This window comes from Oryctolagus cuniculus, chromosome 19 (assembly GCF_051225735.1).
Source record: "Oryctolagus cuniculus isolate XC-2025 breed Fujian yellow rabbit chromosome 19, ASM5122573v1, whole genome shotgun sequence".
NCBI lineage: Eukaryota > Metazoa > Chordata > Mammalia > Lagomorpha > Leporidae > Oryctolagus > Oryctolagus cuniculus.
In genome coordinates, this window is record NC_142885.1 from 56,057,076 (window position 1) to 56,073,670 (window position 16,595).

At 45.1% G+C, this 16,595-nt stretch overlaps 1 protein-coding gene across 3 annotated transcripts in view; it reads left to right on the forward strand.

Moving 5' to 3' along the window:
• RRN3 (RNA polymerase I transcription factor RRN3) overlaps positions 1-14,333 on the forward strand; it is a 48,955-nt gene extending 34,622 nt beyond the window's left edge. For all 3 annotated transcript variants that reach the window (XM_008257804.5, XM_089321604.1, XM_002711743.6), the window contains 6 exons: positions 2,383-2,513; positions 4,055-4,239; positions 6,281-6,389; positions 9,369-9,521; positions 10,452-10,539; positions 12,576-14,333. In XM_008257804.5, the coding sequence (XP_008256026.1) occupies positions 2,383-2,513; positions 4,055-4,239; positions 6,281-6,389; positions 9,369-9,521; positions 10,452-10,539; positions 12,576-12,758 (849 nt within the window). In that variant the 3' untranslated portion in view covers positions 12,759-14,333. The remainder of the gene's footprint in view (positions 1-2,382; positions 2,514-4,054; positions 4,240-6,280; positions 6,390-9,368; positions 9,522-10,451; positions 10,540-12,575) is intronic.
• The last annotated feature ends 2,262 nt before the right edge of the window (positions 14,334-16,595 follow it).

Sequence of the window (16,595 nt, forward strand, 5' to 3'; positions counted from 1 at the left end):
GGGCTTTAACCTGCTGCACCACAGTGCTGGCACACACATACCCCCCCCCCCCCCCCCTTTTTAAAGATTTATTTATTTATTTGAAAGGCAGAGCCACGGAGTAGGGGTTGGAGATCTCCCATTCACTGGCTCACTCTCCAAATGAACATAATGGCCCAAGCTGTCCCAGGAGCTTCTTCCAGGCCTCCCACATGAGTGCAGGGGCTCAAGCATTTGGGCCATCCTCCGCTACTTTCCTGGGCACACCACATGGGATGCGGGCATCACAGGTAGCTGCTTTACCCACTACACCACAACACCGGCTTACTTTCCATTTCAGCACTTTCCAAGGGGCAAAGGGAATCACTGCTCTCTCTTGTCTCAGCTGGTACCTCTGAAGATGGTATCCTTCTTTTGGCCACTAGGTGGTGCCCTTCCCTTCAGTTCAAGCCTTTTTTTTTTTTTTAAGGATTTATTTATTTGACAGGCAGAGTTACAGAGAGGCAGAGTCAGAGAAAGAGAGAGAGAGAGAGGTCTTCCATCTGCTGGTTCTCTCACCAGATGGTCACAATAGCTGGAGCTGTGCTGATCCAAAGCCAGGAGCCTCTTCCAGGTCTCCCACATGGGTGCAAGAGCCCAAGGGCTTGGGCCATCTTCCACTGCTTTCCCAGGCCATAGCAGAGAGCTGGATCAGAAGTGGAGCAGCTGGGACTAGAACCAGTGCCCATGTGGGATGCCCGCACTGCAGGCGGCAGTTTTACCAGCTACACCACAGTGCTGGCCCTCTTTTGCAACTATTGTTTAGCTCTCAAGAACAGTTGGGAGAGTACTGATCCTGGATAAAAAGGCTAAATCCAGTCTTCCCAAACCGTTGTGTCCCTGGCTTTAGAAATGCGCTGTTTTTGGCAAAGTTGGAGATTGTGCCTTTTTCCAAGAAATGTAGTCTGTTTTTTCTATGATTAGCATAATGGATCAAATACCAGGTATGCTGTAGTCCATGTTGCTGTTCAGTGTGTGAAAAGAATGAAAGGATGCTTTGCTCGCAAAAGGAGTCCCCTTGTGGACTCCAAAGGACATGAGTGCTCACTGGTTTCCAGTTCTGCTGAACTTCAGGCTCACTTCGAGATTCTTACAATGTGCTAGTTCCAAAGCTCTGTCCCAGAACTGCTGATTCAGAACTTTAGACTTTCTGCCTGCTCAACGATGTCTCAGGTCCATTGGATTATTTAGTACCCAGAACATTTTCTATTTTTAATAGAATTATCTCAGGTGTTTTTTTTTTTTAATGGAAGTCATGACAGCTGTATTCATTATTCATCTAGCAGTATAGGGGCTGGCCCTGTGTCACAGTGAGCTAAGTTGCCACCTGCAATGTTGGCATCCCATATTAGAGCACTCTTTTGAGTCTTGGCTGCTCTGCTTCTGATCCAGCTTCCTGCTAATGTATCTGGGAAGGCAGTGGAAGATATCCCAAGTGCTTGGGCCCCTGCCACCTACATGGGAAACCTGGGTGGAGTTCTGGGCTACTGGCTTTGTCTTGGACTGCTGTGGTCATTGCAGCCATTTGAGGAATGAACCAGTAAACCAGTAACTTTGCATTTCAAGTGCATAAGTAAATCTTCAAAAAAAGAAAAATATCTAGCAGTATAATTGAAATACTAGAATTTTCTTCACATACAGATAAAGTAAAAATTTAAGATTCTGATCACTGGGACCAGCACTGCAGTGTAGCTGGCAAAGCCATTGCCTGTGGTGCTGGCATCTCATAAAGGCATTGGTTTGAATCCTGGTTGCTCCACTTCTGATCCAGCTCCCTGCTAATGCGCTTGGGAAAGCAGCAGAACATGGCCTAAGTCCTTTGGCCTCTGCACCCACATGGGAGACTGGGATAAAGTTCCTGGCTCTTTCATTCAGCCTGGCCCAGCCCTGGCCATTTGGCCATTTGAGGAGTAAACCAGTGATGGAAGATATCTCTGTTTCTCCCTTGCTCTATAACTCTGCCTTTCAAATAAATAAAATAAATCTTTAAAAATATTTTGATCACCAGAATGTCTTTCATTTATTTATATTTACTTAAGAAAGAGAGAATGAAGAGCTGATTGACTTCCCAAATGCCTGCAGTGGTGAAGGGCTGGGTGAAGGTTGAAGCCAGGAGGCAAGATCTCAGTCCACATTTCCCACGTAATTAGGTGGCAGGGACCCAAGTACTTGAACCACTACCACTGCCTTCCAGTGTCTGCTTTAGCAGAAAGTTGGAGTCAGGAGCTGGAGCCAGGGACCAAACCTAGACAGTCAAATAGGGGACACAGGTATCTTTCATTGCTAGGCTGAGGCCTAACAACCCCAGAACCAGAGTATCTTAAGCAGTGAAAAAGATCATACCAGCACCTTCTCTTTAAATAGGGATTCGCAGAAGCATTTTTGGAACATCTCTGGAAAAAACTGCAGGATCCAAATAATCCTGCCATCATCAGGCAAGCTGCTGGAAATTATATTGGAAGCTTTTTGGCAAGAGCTAAATTTATTCCTCTTATGTAAGTAACCTAATTTTCCAAGTACTTTTTAATATCATGCTTTAAAAAGATTATAGCCTTGTCTCAAGTCAGAGAAATACCAGCCTTACTTTTGGTCTATCTTTAAAGTGGTGATTTTTCCCTCAAGTCTATGCAAGATGCTTGTGTTTCCCAAAAGGAGTTTCACAATAATGTTTCTTCTTCTTTTTTTTTTTTTTTTTTTAAGATTTTATTTATTTGTTTGACTGGCATAGTTACTGAGAGAGGGCGAGACAGAGAAAAAGATCTTCCATCCACTGATTCATTCCCCAAATGGCTGAAACGGCTGAAGCTGGGCCTGCCAGGAGCTTCTTCCGGGTCTCCCACATGGGTGCAGGGGCCCAAGCACCTGGGCCATCTTCTATACCACTTTCCAGGTGATAGCAGAGAGGTGCATCAGAAGAGGAGTAGCTGAGACATGAACCAGCACCCATATGGGATGCCAGTGCCGCAGGCAGAGGCTTAGTGCACTATGCCATAGCACCAAACCCATGTTTCCTTTTTTAAGCCTAAAATCTTAAATGTGAGGATTTTATCATCTGTTCTGTGTGAGCACATTTGAACATGAAGATACATTTATTTTCATGGATAACGTACAGTGTTGTGTACTGTGTGATTCTTTTGTAGGTTTCTCATTTTTCTTTTGTATTCCGAATCAGTTATATCTAGTAAGGCTGAAAAAAACCCCTTGTAAAGGTAATAGAAAGCTCTATGTAGAAGGCCGGTTTCTGCCAGTGACCCATAAGGATTTCTTGGGGTAAGGGTATTGTTAAACACCCTTCCCAACAAGTGAAAGGTGTCTAGCTCAAATTGGTGGCCCTGAGATTTCAACAGAATTCCATAGAGAATAGTGAGGTTAATCGGACTGTTCTTATCTTGTGAGATATTGGCAAACATGTACCATTCTTCAGCCATATCCCCTTAGTCGGGTGGGGCGCCCACAGTGAAGCCCTACTGAGTTGATGGAGAAACTTCTGCATCCTGTGGGACATTCTTAGGGGCTTCTCTGTTTCTAGAAGGTGGGTGCTGCTCTGCTTTGTAATTGGAAAGTTGTCTTCCCTCCCACCCATCCATTACCTTCCTCTGCTATTTATGTGTTCCCATGGCTAATATTTACTGAAGTCTGGGAACTTTAAAAAAAATTTATTTCATTTTATTTGAAAGGCTGAGTAACAGAGGAAGAGAGAAAAGGAAAGATGTCTTTCATCTGCTGGGTCACGAGCCAAGAATTCCATCTAGTTCTTCCATGTAGGTGTCAGAGGTCTAAGCACTTGGGCCATTATCTGCTGCCTTCCCAGGTGCATTAGCAGGGAGCTGGATCGGAAGCAGAGCAGCCAGGACTCAGACTGGCACTCTGATATGGGACGCTGGCATGGGCATCGTAGGCACAGCTTAACCCACTGCGCCTCGATGCCAGCCCAAAACCTGGGAACTCATTATGATTTGTAAGGAAAGGTGTGTGTCTTATCTTTATGTTATTGTAATGTTTTAATAAAGTTGACTTGAATTTCTCTTTTCTCTAGTACTGTAAAATCATGCCTAGATCTTTTGGTTAATTGGCTGCACGTATACCTTAATAATCAGGATTCTGGCACAAAGGCTTTTTGTGATGTTGCTCTCCACGGACCATTTTATTCAGCCTGCCAAGCTGTATTCTACACTTTTGTGTTTAGACACAAGCAACTTTTAAGTGGAAACCTGAAGGAAGGTTAGTGATACGGGGTTGATGGACTTGACTGGATCTTCCTTGTGTACTTCTTACCTGTTGGAATAACAGTTCTTTCCTTGAGAATTTGATCAAAACAAAACTATGATTCAGAAAAGCACACATGTACTCAGACTTTTATAGATATTTCATGTAGCTCATAGGCCCCTGAAATTCCCTTCAGCCCCCTCCTTGACTGCTGATGGATTTGAGAACACCTGTCTCAGAAGGGGTTCAGTGTGAAGACATCTTCAGAGGTGAGGCTGAGCAGGTGACTGAACCAGTGCCTTGCGTAAAGCTCCTCATGCCCCTTGGCCCCTGAAGGGCATTCCCACTACAGATGAGACCAGCGCGCAGGCCCAGGTCGCACGGCTCCATCCGTAGGATTCCGCATTGAAGCCCAATGAGGGTTACTGTGTGGCTGCGATCTCAGTTAGGCTCCCATATCTAAGACTTGAAGGTTTTTTACCATTTTTCAGTTCTGCTCGTTTCTATCATTATTTATGATTTCAATCTACCAAATGAAACTTATTTATTACATTAGTGTATTTTAGTTGAAGAGCGTCCCTAAGAACAAGGTAGGGAACTTGCTTTGGTGATTTTCACAGATTAATTCAAACAGCTTCCCAGAGCAAGTCCTCTAAGCCAGAGCTTCTCAGTCTCAGCATTGTCAGCGTTTGGACTGGAGACTCCTACATGTGGGGGGCTGTCCTGTGCCTTGAGGGGACTTAGCAGTGTCCCTCTCCATGCCAGCAGCAACTCCCCCACCCCATCCAGGTGGGACAGTCATCTGCGGGGCACAGCTCGAAACTGAAACTCGGGGTGGATTGTATTCATTTACTTGTATCCTGCGTGCTCTTGAGGGTTAAAATTAACTGTGTGAATTAGGCTGCATCACAAGGTAAGTAAAATGTTTATACTTCTTTCTATAAATAATTGAAGTTGGTCTACTAGACTCTTAGAGGTGAAGTGTCTTTACCAGTGTAGAAGAGAATTATATTCAGTAGTTCCAAAACAGAGATTTGTCTAAAATTTGCCTTTACCTTTCAAGTTTTCTTTTTCTTTTTAAAGGGCGATGGGGCAGGTATTGTGACGCAGCGAGTTAAGCTGCCTCTTGTGATGCCCTTGTTCCGTATTGGAGTGCCTGTTCAAGTCCTCACTCCTCCATTTCCCATCTAGCTTTCTGCTAATGCAGGAGCGGATGGTGGCCAAAGTACCTGTGTTCCTGACACCCACACGAGAGAGAAAGGGAGAGAGAGGATTACAACTAATGTGTACCTGAACATGCTCACTCTTCATGGATTATTTAAGATGTGCAAATTCAAATGAAGTTGCTGTTTTGTTTTGCTTTATTGTCTATTGTGGTTGCTGCCTGAACGCCATCCCCCCAACCCCCCCATAAACTCAGCATATTATAAGCTTACAAATGTGTGGATTCCAAATTGTTTTATAATCTTATAGCCTAGGAATACGTGCTTACTTCCTGGGTCTTTTCTGAACTGCTTTGTTTAGAAAAACTGCCTTTGTTCTTGGAGAATGCAGTTAGCTTTGTGAAACTCTGGGCCACACACTGTGACTCTGTGGACTTTTTTTTTCTTTTCTTTTTTTTTTTTAAAGATTTATTTATTTGAAAGTCAGAATTACACACAGAGAGAGGAGAGGCAGAAAGAGAGGTCTTCCATCCGATGGTTCACTACCCGATTGGCCGCAACAGCCAGAGCTGTGCTGATCCGCCGATCCGAAGCCAGGCTGAACCAGGCTGGAGACAGGAGCCAAGAACTTCATCTAGGTCTTGCATGTGGGTGGCAGGAACTCAACTACTTGGGCCGTCATCTGCTGCTTGCCAGGCACATTAGCAGGAGACTTGATCGGAAGCAGAGTAATTGGGAATGGAATGGTACTCCGTGATGGGTTAACCTGCTGTGCCACAACTCCTACCCCTATTTTTTTTTTTTTACTGTGAAATAATTTATGCTTTTAAAGTTACCTTAGATTTTCAATTATTTGTGGATTTTTAAAAATCTTTTTATTTTTGTATCCAAAGGTTTGAGATATCTTCAAAGTCTGAATTTTGAACGTATCGTAATGAGTCAGCTAAATCCTCTGAAGATTTGCCTACCCTCAGTGGTTAACTTTTTTGCTGCTATCACAAAGTAAGTTATTTACATTTTCTTCATGGAAGTTATTTAAAAGTAAATTTGTTTCATATTAGTATTATAAAATTGCATTAGATTTCTGTGAAATTAATCTCAATAAAACATAAAAAAAAAAGATCAGTTACCCAGTCCCTGCAGGAAGTACTGTGCTGGAGCTATTGTTTTTATACTTAGTGGTAGTGGAAATTACCAGTGCTGTTTGACCCTGAGGAGAGCATGCAAGTAATCCTAGGCACTTCAAAATAAATAAGGAAACTGGGAAGCTGAGAGGTGCATGCCAGAGGAGCTTAATAGGGTGGCTTCTGTAATAGTAATAAATAATCTGGTCATGAGACACAAACCCACCCACAGGAGATTAGTTCTGAGAAGGACTGTGTTACCTCAGGCCTGGTAGCTGTTGTAATACCTGGCTATGACCGTGACCAGGCGACTCTGAGCGCTTCATCCAGAACTCCTTCAGTCCTCACACAGCCCTGCAACTGTATCGCTGACCCCACTTGCAAAGGAGGGGATGGAGGCACAGAAGTAGCTGTGTAGCAACACTGCAGAGCTGAGGTCTGAGAGCATAGTGGCGGCTGTGCACGCTTCGCTTGGTTCTGCTTCGAGGAGAGAGACCTGGAGAGCCTGGCCGTTTAATGAGGCTGTTCAGGTGGGGTCCTCACTGATGAAGACAGTTAAGGCTATGGTTGTCTTCCTGCCTCAGTCCCCTTTAGGCAGCTTGCTGCTGTCATCCAGGAACCATGTTCTTTCAGTAGGCATTTAGTTCAAGGTGTCCTGTCTCTCGGGGATCTCAGAAATGGTAAGGAAGGATTCCAGAAAGGAATAGAGAAGCCGACGTGTAGCCACGCTTAGTGGGGAAAAGGTTTCTATACTGCTGAAGAGGGGGAGCAGCCGGCAGAGTGAGGATAGATGAGGCGGTGACCCCAGAATAATTTAGGGGTTAGGGCGGAGGACTGCACTCTGGATTTGAGGTTGGCACGTGCAGCAGACAGAAGCGTAGGAGATGAGGCTGAGAGTAGGAGACAAACAAAGGTCTGTGCCCAGTGGTCCAGGGACCATTATGTTGCTGCTGTTTTTCTTCATGGTTTTGGGATGCAGCCATAAGACGTGTCTTCACAAAGTTTACTGAAGGTGTGGGTATTACAAAAAAACTATGCATGGATTTCAGTTCTTTTCAAACCCAAATAAATTTGTCTTTTAATACCATTTTTCCTATGAGGTTTTTGAAATCCCCTTGTATTGACAACTATAGCTTGTTTTGATTTTAACTGCTGTGGTATAGCCTATTAATATTTTTAGAATTAAAAAAGTCTTTGTCGGAATTTGATTTGTATTTGGTTTTTTGCTTCAGTACTGGGTACAACAGCATAAGATTATTCTTGTGTGTGTGCCCTCGTGTACAGGCACATGTTTCTTGTCACACAGGTTGTAGGAGATGTAGATCTCATACGGTTATGTTGGTTTTTATTATGTTCTTCTGTTTCACATCTCTAGCCTCACCGTGCCTATTCCTTTTCCTACCCATTACTTGGTCAACCCCTTGCCCCGCTTTCAGTAAAGTCCCAATTTTCTATTCAGAAGCAGCTAAGTCTCCTTCAGCAGCCCCTGTTCCCCCTCACTGACTCTGGAATCCATGGTGTTTGTTCTTAATGTTTATTATTTAAAGAAAATCTTTTTAACCTTTTACCAACTTGAAAGGCAGAACAGTACAGAGACAGAAAGATTTTCTGTCCTGGGCAAGCACTGTGGCTTAGTGGACTAAGCTTTTGCCTGTGGCACCAGCATCCCATAAGAATGCCAGTTCCTGGCTTCTCCACTTCCTAACCAGCTCCCTACTGATGGCCTGGGAAAGCAGTGGAGGATGGCTGAAGTGCTTGGGCCTCTGCACCCATTGGGGAGACCTGGATGAAGCTCCTGGCTCCTGTCTTCAGATCAGGCCAGCTCCTGCCGTTGAGGCCATTTGGGAAGTGAACCAGCAGATGGAGGACCTCTCTCTTTGTTTCTCTCTCTCTCTGTAACTCTGCCTCTCAAGTAAACAAATAAATTTTTTAAAAAGATTTATTTACTTATTTATTTGAAAGGCAAAGTTAGAGGCAGAGGCAGAGAGAGAGAAGTATTCCATCTGCTGTTTCACTCCCCAAGTGGCTGCAACAGCTGGAGCTGCACCAATCTGAAGCCAGGAGCCAGGAGCTTCCTCTCGGTGTCCACGTGGGCCCAAGCACTTGGGCCATCTTCTGCTGCTTTCCCTTGGGATAGCAGAGAGCTGGATCAGAAGTGGAGCAGCTGGGCCTTGAACCAGAGCACATATGGGATGCCAGCACTGCAGGCTGCGGCTTTACCTGCTCTGCCACAGTGCTGTCCCCTAAATAAATAAATTAAAAATAACAAAAATAGATTTTCTGTCCACCAATTCACGTCCTGAATGCCTGTAACAGCCAGAGCCAGGCCAGGCCAAAATCAGGAGCTTGGAACTCCATCCAGACACAGCCATCATCTGCTGCCTTGCAGGAAGCTGTATCAGAAGTGAAGTTGCCAGGACTCAGACCAGCCTCCAGTGTATGATGCAGGCATGCCAAATGATGGCTTAACCTGCTGTGCCACGATGTCCGTCCCAAGAATCCCTTTTCCACTAACCCTGGTTCTTTTGCAAACAGCAAAAGTAAAGATAGCTATATAATTATGCGTGTTAAAAGAGTTTTACCTGGCAAACTGATATATTTTTTTTGGTAATGCCTATTGATCTAAGTCCAATTTCATATTTTAAATGAAAGCCACATTTTCTTTTTCCTTAAAAGGCTTGTTAGTCCTAGAACCAAAGTACCCTGAAAGCATTACTTCCTGCTTTGTGTTGTTTTTTTTCATGCACTTGTTCTGTCAACATCTGTGTGCTCCGTGCAGTTGTGACATGTAAGTCACATCCATGCAGTGATTCCAGCATGGTAATGCCTCCATCTGTGTTGATTTTGGTGTCCACAGCAAATACCAGCTCGTCTTCTGCTACACTATCATTGAGAGGAACAACCGCCAGATGCTACCAGTTATTAGAAATACAGCTGGCGGGGACTCGGTGCAGACCTGCACCAACCCACTTGACACCTTCTTCCCCTTTGATCCTTGTGTGCTGAAGAGGTGAGTACCTTAAACAGTCAGTGCTGCCAGTGGTGAGTTTGAATGTGATGTGTGTTTGCTCTTCCCAAGGTTGGCTTTACAGTTTCTTTGCTGAAGCGACCCTTCCTAGCTCGTTATTAGAGTCACATGCTCTCTTGGCATGGATTTCCCAGGCCACATTAGAGATCACTTGCAGGGTCTGCTGCGTGTCACAGGTGTACCAGGGTCTGTAGATCTTTTCTTTAGTAGGAACGCAGATGGACACAAAATGGTTTTCTGTTCTTTAGGGGAAAAAAAAGTTGATTGAAATGTATGAGGGGCGGCAGTAAAGGCACCAGGATAGGGAAGTGCTATGTGCTCTTGGTTTATAATTTTCTGGCGACCTGTTCCTTCCTCCCGAGACCACGTCCCATTCTGTTGCATGGGGTAAACAAAGGCAGGTGGTTTATCTAGGGGGTTATTCTGGAACCCTCCAAATGAGTCTTAACTCTATATTTAAATAGGGAAGCAAGATTTTTGCTTGTTACACGGTTTTTAACTAGCAGCGGGCCCTTCTGGAAGTGTGTGGTCTCCCAGGCCTTGATGGACTGGAAACAGAGTAGTTGTTGTTCCTAGATGTGTTTTTCAATATGAAAGAAAAAAAGATATTCTAGAATATTGTGATTTAGTTTTCATTTGGTTTTACTGTGACTCAGCTGGCAGTTACTGTGAATCAAGAATTTCACCTGTAAATGTAAAGAGGAGAAACAGTAGGTATGACTATCCATCTAAGTGCATATGTGAACCTCTTAACACAGCATGTTAGCCAACTGGTATTTTTGGACATTATTATTATAACTGTGATTTTTACTCTTGTTTTTTAGAAAGTAACTCTTATGGAAAAGAGCTAAATACACTTTTATTTGTGTTGAATTATTTAACTTGACTATGAATTGTGGTCTTTGTTGACAGGTCAAAGAAATTCATTGATCCTGTTTATCAGATATGGGAAGACATGAGTACTGAAGAGCTCCAGGAGTTTAAGAAGCCCATTAAAAAGGTGAATTTGTCATTCAGCATGCTTTCTGGGAATCTCCCTTATGGTCAAGGTCACAATCAAATGTCCCACTTAAAAAGCATTCCATTTTGGAGTGAGTATTTCACCATCTCACCTTGGAGTGCCTGAGTATGATACCCGTCTCCAGCTCCTCAGGTCAGCTTCCTGCTAATGCACACCCTGGGAGGCAGCAGTGACGGCTCAAGCAGTTGGGTTTCTGCCACCCACGTAGGAGACCTGGGTTGTGTTCCCGCCTTTGGCCCCAGCCTGGCCGATATGGGCACTTGGGGAGAAACAGTGAACGGGGGTTCTCTGTTTCTCTCTTCATGCTCTGTCTCTCTGCCTTTCAAAACAAAACAACACGAACAACAACAAAAGCTACATTTTTACTCATTTTGCATTTGTAAAGTTCCAAGCCCAGATTATGTTCTTACAATTAAGTTTTTGGAGGATTTTTAAAATTTATTCAAGAGGCAGAGAGATAGAATGAGAGAGCTCTTAGCTGTTCCTTCACTCTAAATGTCTGTTGTGGCCAGAGCCGGGGCCAGAGGCAGGAACGCAATCCAGGTTATCCACGTGGATGGCAGGAGCCCATCTAACTACGTGAGCCGTGCCCGCTGCCATCCAGGGTCTGCGTGAGTGGGAATCTGGACTCAGGAACCAGAGCCAGGACTTGAACCCAGGCGCTCCATGTGGGGTGTGAGCGTCTTAACCACTAGACTGAAACCCACCCCAAATTCTTCGTGTTTTGATGAATTATATAAACCAGACACTTCACATACTGACTTCAGGAAGTGGAGATGGAACTTAGCTGAACACATTTTTAGATCTTTACCACTTGTTATCTCCCCTAAGTAAAATCTCCAGTTGATTGCTTTATGTTAAGGTTATTTCAGAAGTTACATCAGTTGTCTTGGCCTTCAGGAGTGGGGGTGAAGAGGCAGATCCGCAGCGTGACCTCCAGTAGCACAGGGGCTGTGGCAGAAACACGAAGGCCAAAGGAGACAACAGAACCTCATGATGATGGCATTATTCTGTGTTTTTGTTGCACGTTTATTTCCACGTTACAGCTCAGCCATAGTGTGCCTAATCAGTGGAATGCCCTGCCACGTGCCAAAACCAGACTTTACACAAGCCTTGGGCAAAATGAGAGAAGCCGTCATATGAGTGATTTGGTTTATTTTTTGCTTGTTTTATTTGTTTATTTTAGATTTTTATTTATTCATTTGACGGGTAGAATTACAGACAGTGAGAGAAAGAGAGAAAGGTCTTCCTTCCTTTGGTTCAACCCCCAAATGGCCGCAACAGATGGAGCTGCGCCAGTCCAAAGCCAGGAGCCAGGTGCTTCTTCCTGGTCTCCCATGGGGGTGCAGGGCCCAAGCACCTGGTCCATCCTCCACTGTCCTCCCAGGCCACAGCAGAGAGCTAGATGGAAGAGGAGCAGCCGGGACTAGAACTGGCGCCCATATGGGAAGTCGGCGCCACAGGTGGAGGATTAACCTAGTGCGCCGTATGAGCGATTTGTACTGTGGAACTGGGTGTACTTTTTGAAATTAAGATATTTTCTTCGTCAGCCGGTGCCGCGGCTCACTAGGCTAATCCTCCGCCTTGTGGCGCCGGCACACCGGGTTCTAGTCCCGGTCAGGGCGCCAGATTCTGTCCCGGTTGCCCCTCTTCCAGGCCAGCTCTCTGCTGTGGCCAGGGAGTGCAGTGGAGGATGGCCCAAGTGCTTGGGCCCTGCACCCCATGGGAGACCAGGAGAAGCACCTGGCTCCTGCCGTCGGATCAGCGCGGTGCGCCGGCCGCAGCGTGCTGGCTGCGGCGGCCATTGGAGGGTGAACCAACGGTAAAGGAAGACCTTTCTCTCTGTCTCTCTCTCTGTCCACTCTGCCTGTCAAAAAAAAAAAATTAAAATGTAGTTATAAGAAATTTTTTTTTCTTCGTCATTTTCACATTAGTAGCACATTCCTGAGGAAAGGAATTCTTAAGCTTTTCAAACTGCCGGTGTATCCCAGCGCTCACCTCTGTGCTTTCTGCAGGAGGTGGTGGAGGATGAAGATGATGACTTTTTGAAAGGTGAAGTGCCCCAGAATGACACGGTGATTGGAATTACGCCCAGCTCCTTGGATCCGCATTTCCGAAGCCCTTCAAGTAGTGTGGGATCCCCGCCTGTGCTGTACCTGCCCGACCAGTCCCCTGTGAGCACGAGGATCTGTGACTGAGACAGACTCCTCCGCATTGCAGCCATCAGGACCCAGGTGCACAGTGTTAGGGTGGCATTGAACCGCAGTGAGTCGAGGTCTCAAGTGACACTTCACCCAGTGTCTGAGCAGACGTTTTGCTTTGTTTTTATTCCCTGTAGAGACAGAAGTTGAGAAGACTGAATATCATGTGCAATATTTTACTGTGGGCTTGATGACAGATGTTGAAGGCTTTGCACGTTCAGTGTATACTTGTTTTGTGCTACAGCCTTTTGACATAATTACTGTGTAATTTCTAATAGCAGCAGCACCCTGTTTTTTAACAGATGGATTTTTAAACTGACAGAGATTTTTGTCATAGATGCAGGACTTCGTTGATAAGATTTAAAGACGTTCTTTACCTTCTGCTGTGAGTGTATCTGTGTGTTGGGATCTCAGTAGGTGCAGAAAAGATAGAAGGAGAGTGGGAGAGGCCAGAGCTGGTCCAGGACACTCAGGTTTGGAGCTGGCCCTGACGGTGATCCCAGGGACTTCAGAGACCCGTAACAGCCAGAAGTGGGGAGAGAAAGGATTGAGGGGAACAGAATGATAACAGATATATAACAGATAATATACTCAGCACAGTAAAAAAACGGATTTAAAAGAAAAATGGAGGTCCAGGTGACTGCCATTGATAAAGACTGGAAATGAGCTTGAACTCTGACTGGCAAGATCCCATTAGACCTGAGACTTCACACCTGCAGCAGGTATGTCGAGTTCTTGTTGACCAGCATCAGTTGGTTTTTTTGAGCATTTTGTCCACATGGAAAAAAACATTTTGTGCGTGATTTGGTGGCAGTGTTTTGCCAGATGGGCCCAGAGTTACCGTGGCTGTGCGTGGTACGGATGCAGCCCAGTGAACTCTTTTCTAGCAAAGACTGCGTTTTTATAACTAAACCCTGAGGGGGGTCTCCGACATCCTCGCTGTCAAACCACTTGTGTGCAAAGTCTGCCAGAGGCCTTTTGGAACTCCAGCATATGCTCCCTTGGTTCCTTCTGTGTATACTTCTTTATTTGTGAAAATGACCATCTTTAAGCATATTTATTTTTCTGAAACTTCTATTTATTTAAAGGCAATTAGTATTTTCTTGTTCACAGATCTTTTGTAATGAACTAACTACTTCCTCTTTCCTAGGGGTCTTGTATAAATTACATATAATGGCAGTGTAGAGTCTGAATTTCAGTCTGTAAATATCTTTTTGGAAAACATAAATTTTAATGCTTTAAGAAGTTTTGCATATTGGAGATTTTTCTTTCAGTGACTCAGACAGTCATTAAGAATCTTAAGGTTCTCTTTCTATTTGCTGACAGAGAGGTGGGGTTTTGTATACTGGATAAAATGTGTCAATGTATTCACTACAGTTAATAGTCAGTGGGTCTTTGTGGGTTGGAAAAGTAGATTTAAAGTAGGATATATTTGCAAATAGGTCTGTAAAATTTGAAAGGACTTTGAGAAAAAAATTACACTGTAAAAATAAAATAATAACACGGTTAATCTGAAACTTTTCATGATGCCAGTAAAAAGGGGGGAACCCCAATAAAAAGACCTCTCACATAGATGTTCTTTTTCTGTGTCTGTGTACTTATTTGCTGATTCGGTGCATTGAACTGTAGTTTTTGTAATGGAGACCTGCTCTTGAGAGCTCATGATTAAAGAGGGGGAAATACAGCTGGCATGTTGCAGGTGTTCAGGAATGCGTCCTGTGGTGGGGTGGCTTCCAGGGCATCATCTGATCACATCCAGTTGGGTTTGAACAGGTCCAAGAGAAACAAGCACTTTTCCAAAAAGGTTACATGCTTTGAAGGAACATCTGTGGGAAAAGAAAGTGTGAAGTCTCCTTGGAAGTGACATGAAAACAATGGGCCTTTTCTCCTAAGAAGCAAGCTTTGGGCTCCATCCATGTATCTGTGCTCTGGTTGGTCTTCCTTCCTGGGAAGTGACTGAAAGTATGCAAGTGTGAAAGAACTAGCGTCTGACTGCTGCGCCACACTGCCGGCCCCAGTCACAGCCTACTGACCAAGGGATGCAGCCTCTAGACGGAAGACGTGGCAAGCATTTGACACAGACATGAAGACTACAACCTGTATCAAGGATGTGCATGAGTTCCAGCTCCGCTTCCATCCAGCTTCCTGCTGATGCGCAGCCTGGCTCAAGTGCTTGGGTCCCTGCCACTGCCACCCATGAGGGAGCCCCCACCTGAGGTCTTGGCCCCTGGTTTTGGCCTGACTCAGCCTTCTCAGTTACAGGCATTTGGGAAATGAATCAGTGAATGGGAGATCTCTCATGCCTTTCAAATAAAGACGCTTCCCTATATATCTTCTTTGAACTTGTAATGATTTTTTTTTTTTAAGATTTATTTATCTGAGAGGTAGAGTTACAGAGAGAGGGAGAGACAGAGAGAAAGGTCTTCTATCCACGGGCTCACTGTCCACTGCTTCACTCAGCCGAAGCTGAGCCAATCCAAAGCCAGGAGCTTCTTCATGGTCTCCCATATGGGTGCAGGGGACCAGGCCCTTGGGCCATCTTCTACTGCTTTTCCAGGCCATAGCAGAGAGCTGGATTGAGAAGAGGAGCAGCCAGGACCAGAACTGGCACCAATATGGGATGATGGCGCCCGTTATGCTACAGCACTGGCCCTATAATGATCCATCTTAGGAGGTGGGTGGGTAGGCTTCCTATTTCAGTGGTGAGAGAAGAGGCTTTGTGTCTTCATGATTGGTACAAAATCAGAAACCTAGTGCTTGCTCACGACTTAAAGACTAAATGCGGCTGAAGCAGGGAGGTGGCTCCAGTGGGTTCCTTCTTGTTGTCAGACTCCATCATTTAACACAGGACTCTGAAATGGGAAGATCACCCAGACGTTAAAAACCAGTTCATTAAGGCAAGCTGCATCAACCCTAGGCAGACACCATGAGACATTCTCAACCTTTACATCTTAAAATATCTCACTTTATCGACGAATCTGTAGTTTCAGTAGCAAGTGTCTATATAGGTGCTGGTCTCATCCCTATTCCAAAGCTGAGAGAAGTTGGTAACTTGCTCAGTCACACATCACCCTGGATTCAAACTCTGGTCTTAACCTGGCGCTTCTACCTGGGATTTCATGTTACCTGCATTTCAGTGAGTGGCTCACAAGTCCCACTATCTAGCAGTATACTTAAGAGATGGATGGAGAGCACTGGCTTTGGAGACACACAAAGCTGGATTTAACCTTGGCTCCACAATTATGGTAAGAGTGGGCAAGTTACTGCACCTGCGATGACCAGCTGTTGATGCCAGCCTCTATGTTTTTGAGGAGTTATCAGAAATACTTTCCTGATAGCTAGAAACAGTTGTTTGAAAAGTTGGGTGAGCTGGGGCTGTGGGGCATCATGAGCTGTCTCCTGTAGTAATTTTTTTTTAAAGATTGATTTTATTTACTTGAAAGAAGAGAGGGAGAGACAGAGAAATGGCTCCTCAAATGGCTCAGTGGCCAGAGCTGGGCCAGGCGGACGCCAGGTGCCATTCGAGTCTCCCACAGGGGTGCAGGGGCCCGAGAACTTAGACCATCCTCTGTTGTTCCCCCAGGTGCTTCAGCAGGGAGCTGGATGGGACCAGGAGCAGCGTCCAGGCGGGCATGCCGGCGCCACAGGCGAAGGCGTGTAACACTCTGCCACCAAAGTCGGCTCCTGGAGTCGGTTTTTCACTTGCTAGAATTTTTGTTGAGTGGGCTACGTAGGTGGAGGGGAGGCTGGCTGAGGGAGGAGGAGTGGAACCCAGATATGCCAATCTGATGGAGTTTCTGCTCTGCGTGAGCTGGCTCCACTTCATCGCACGGC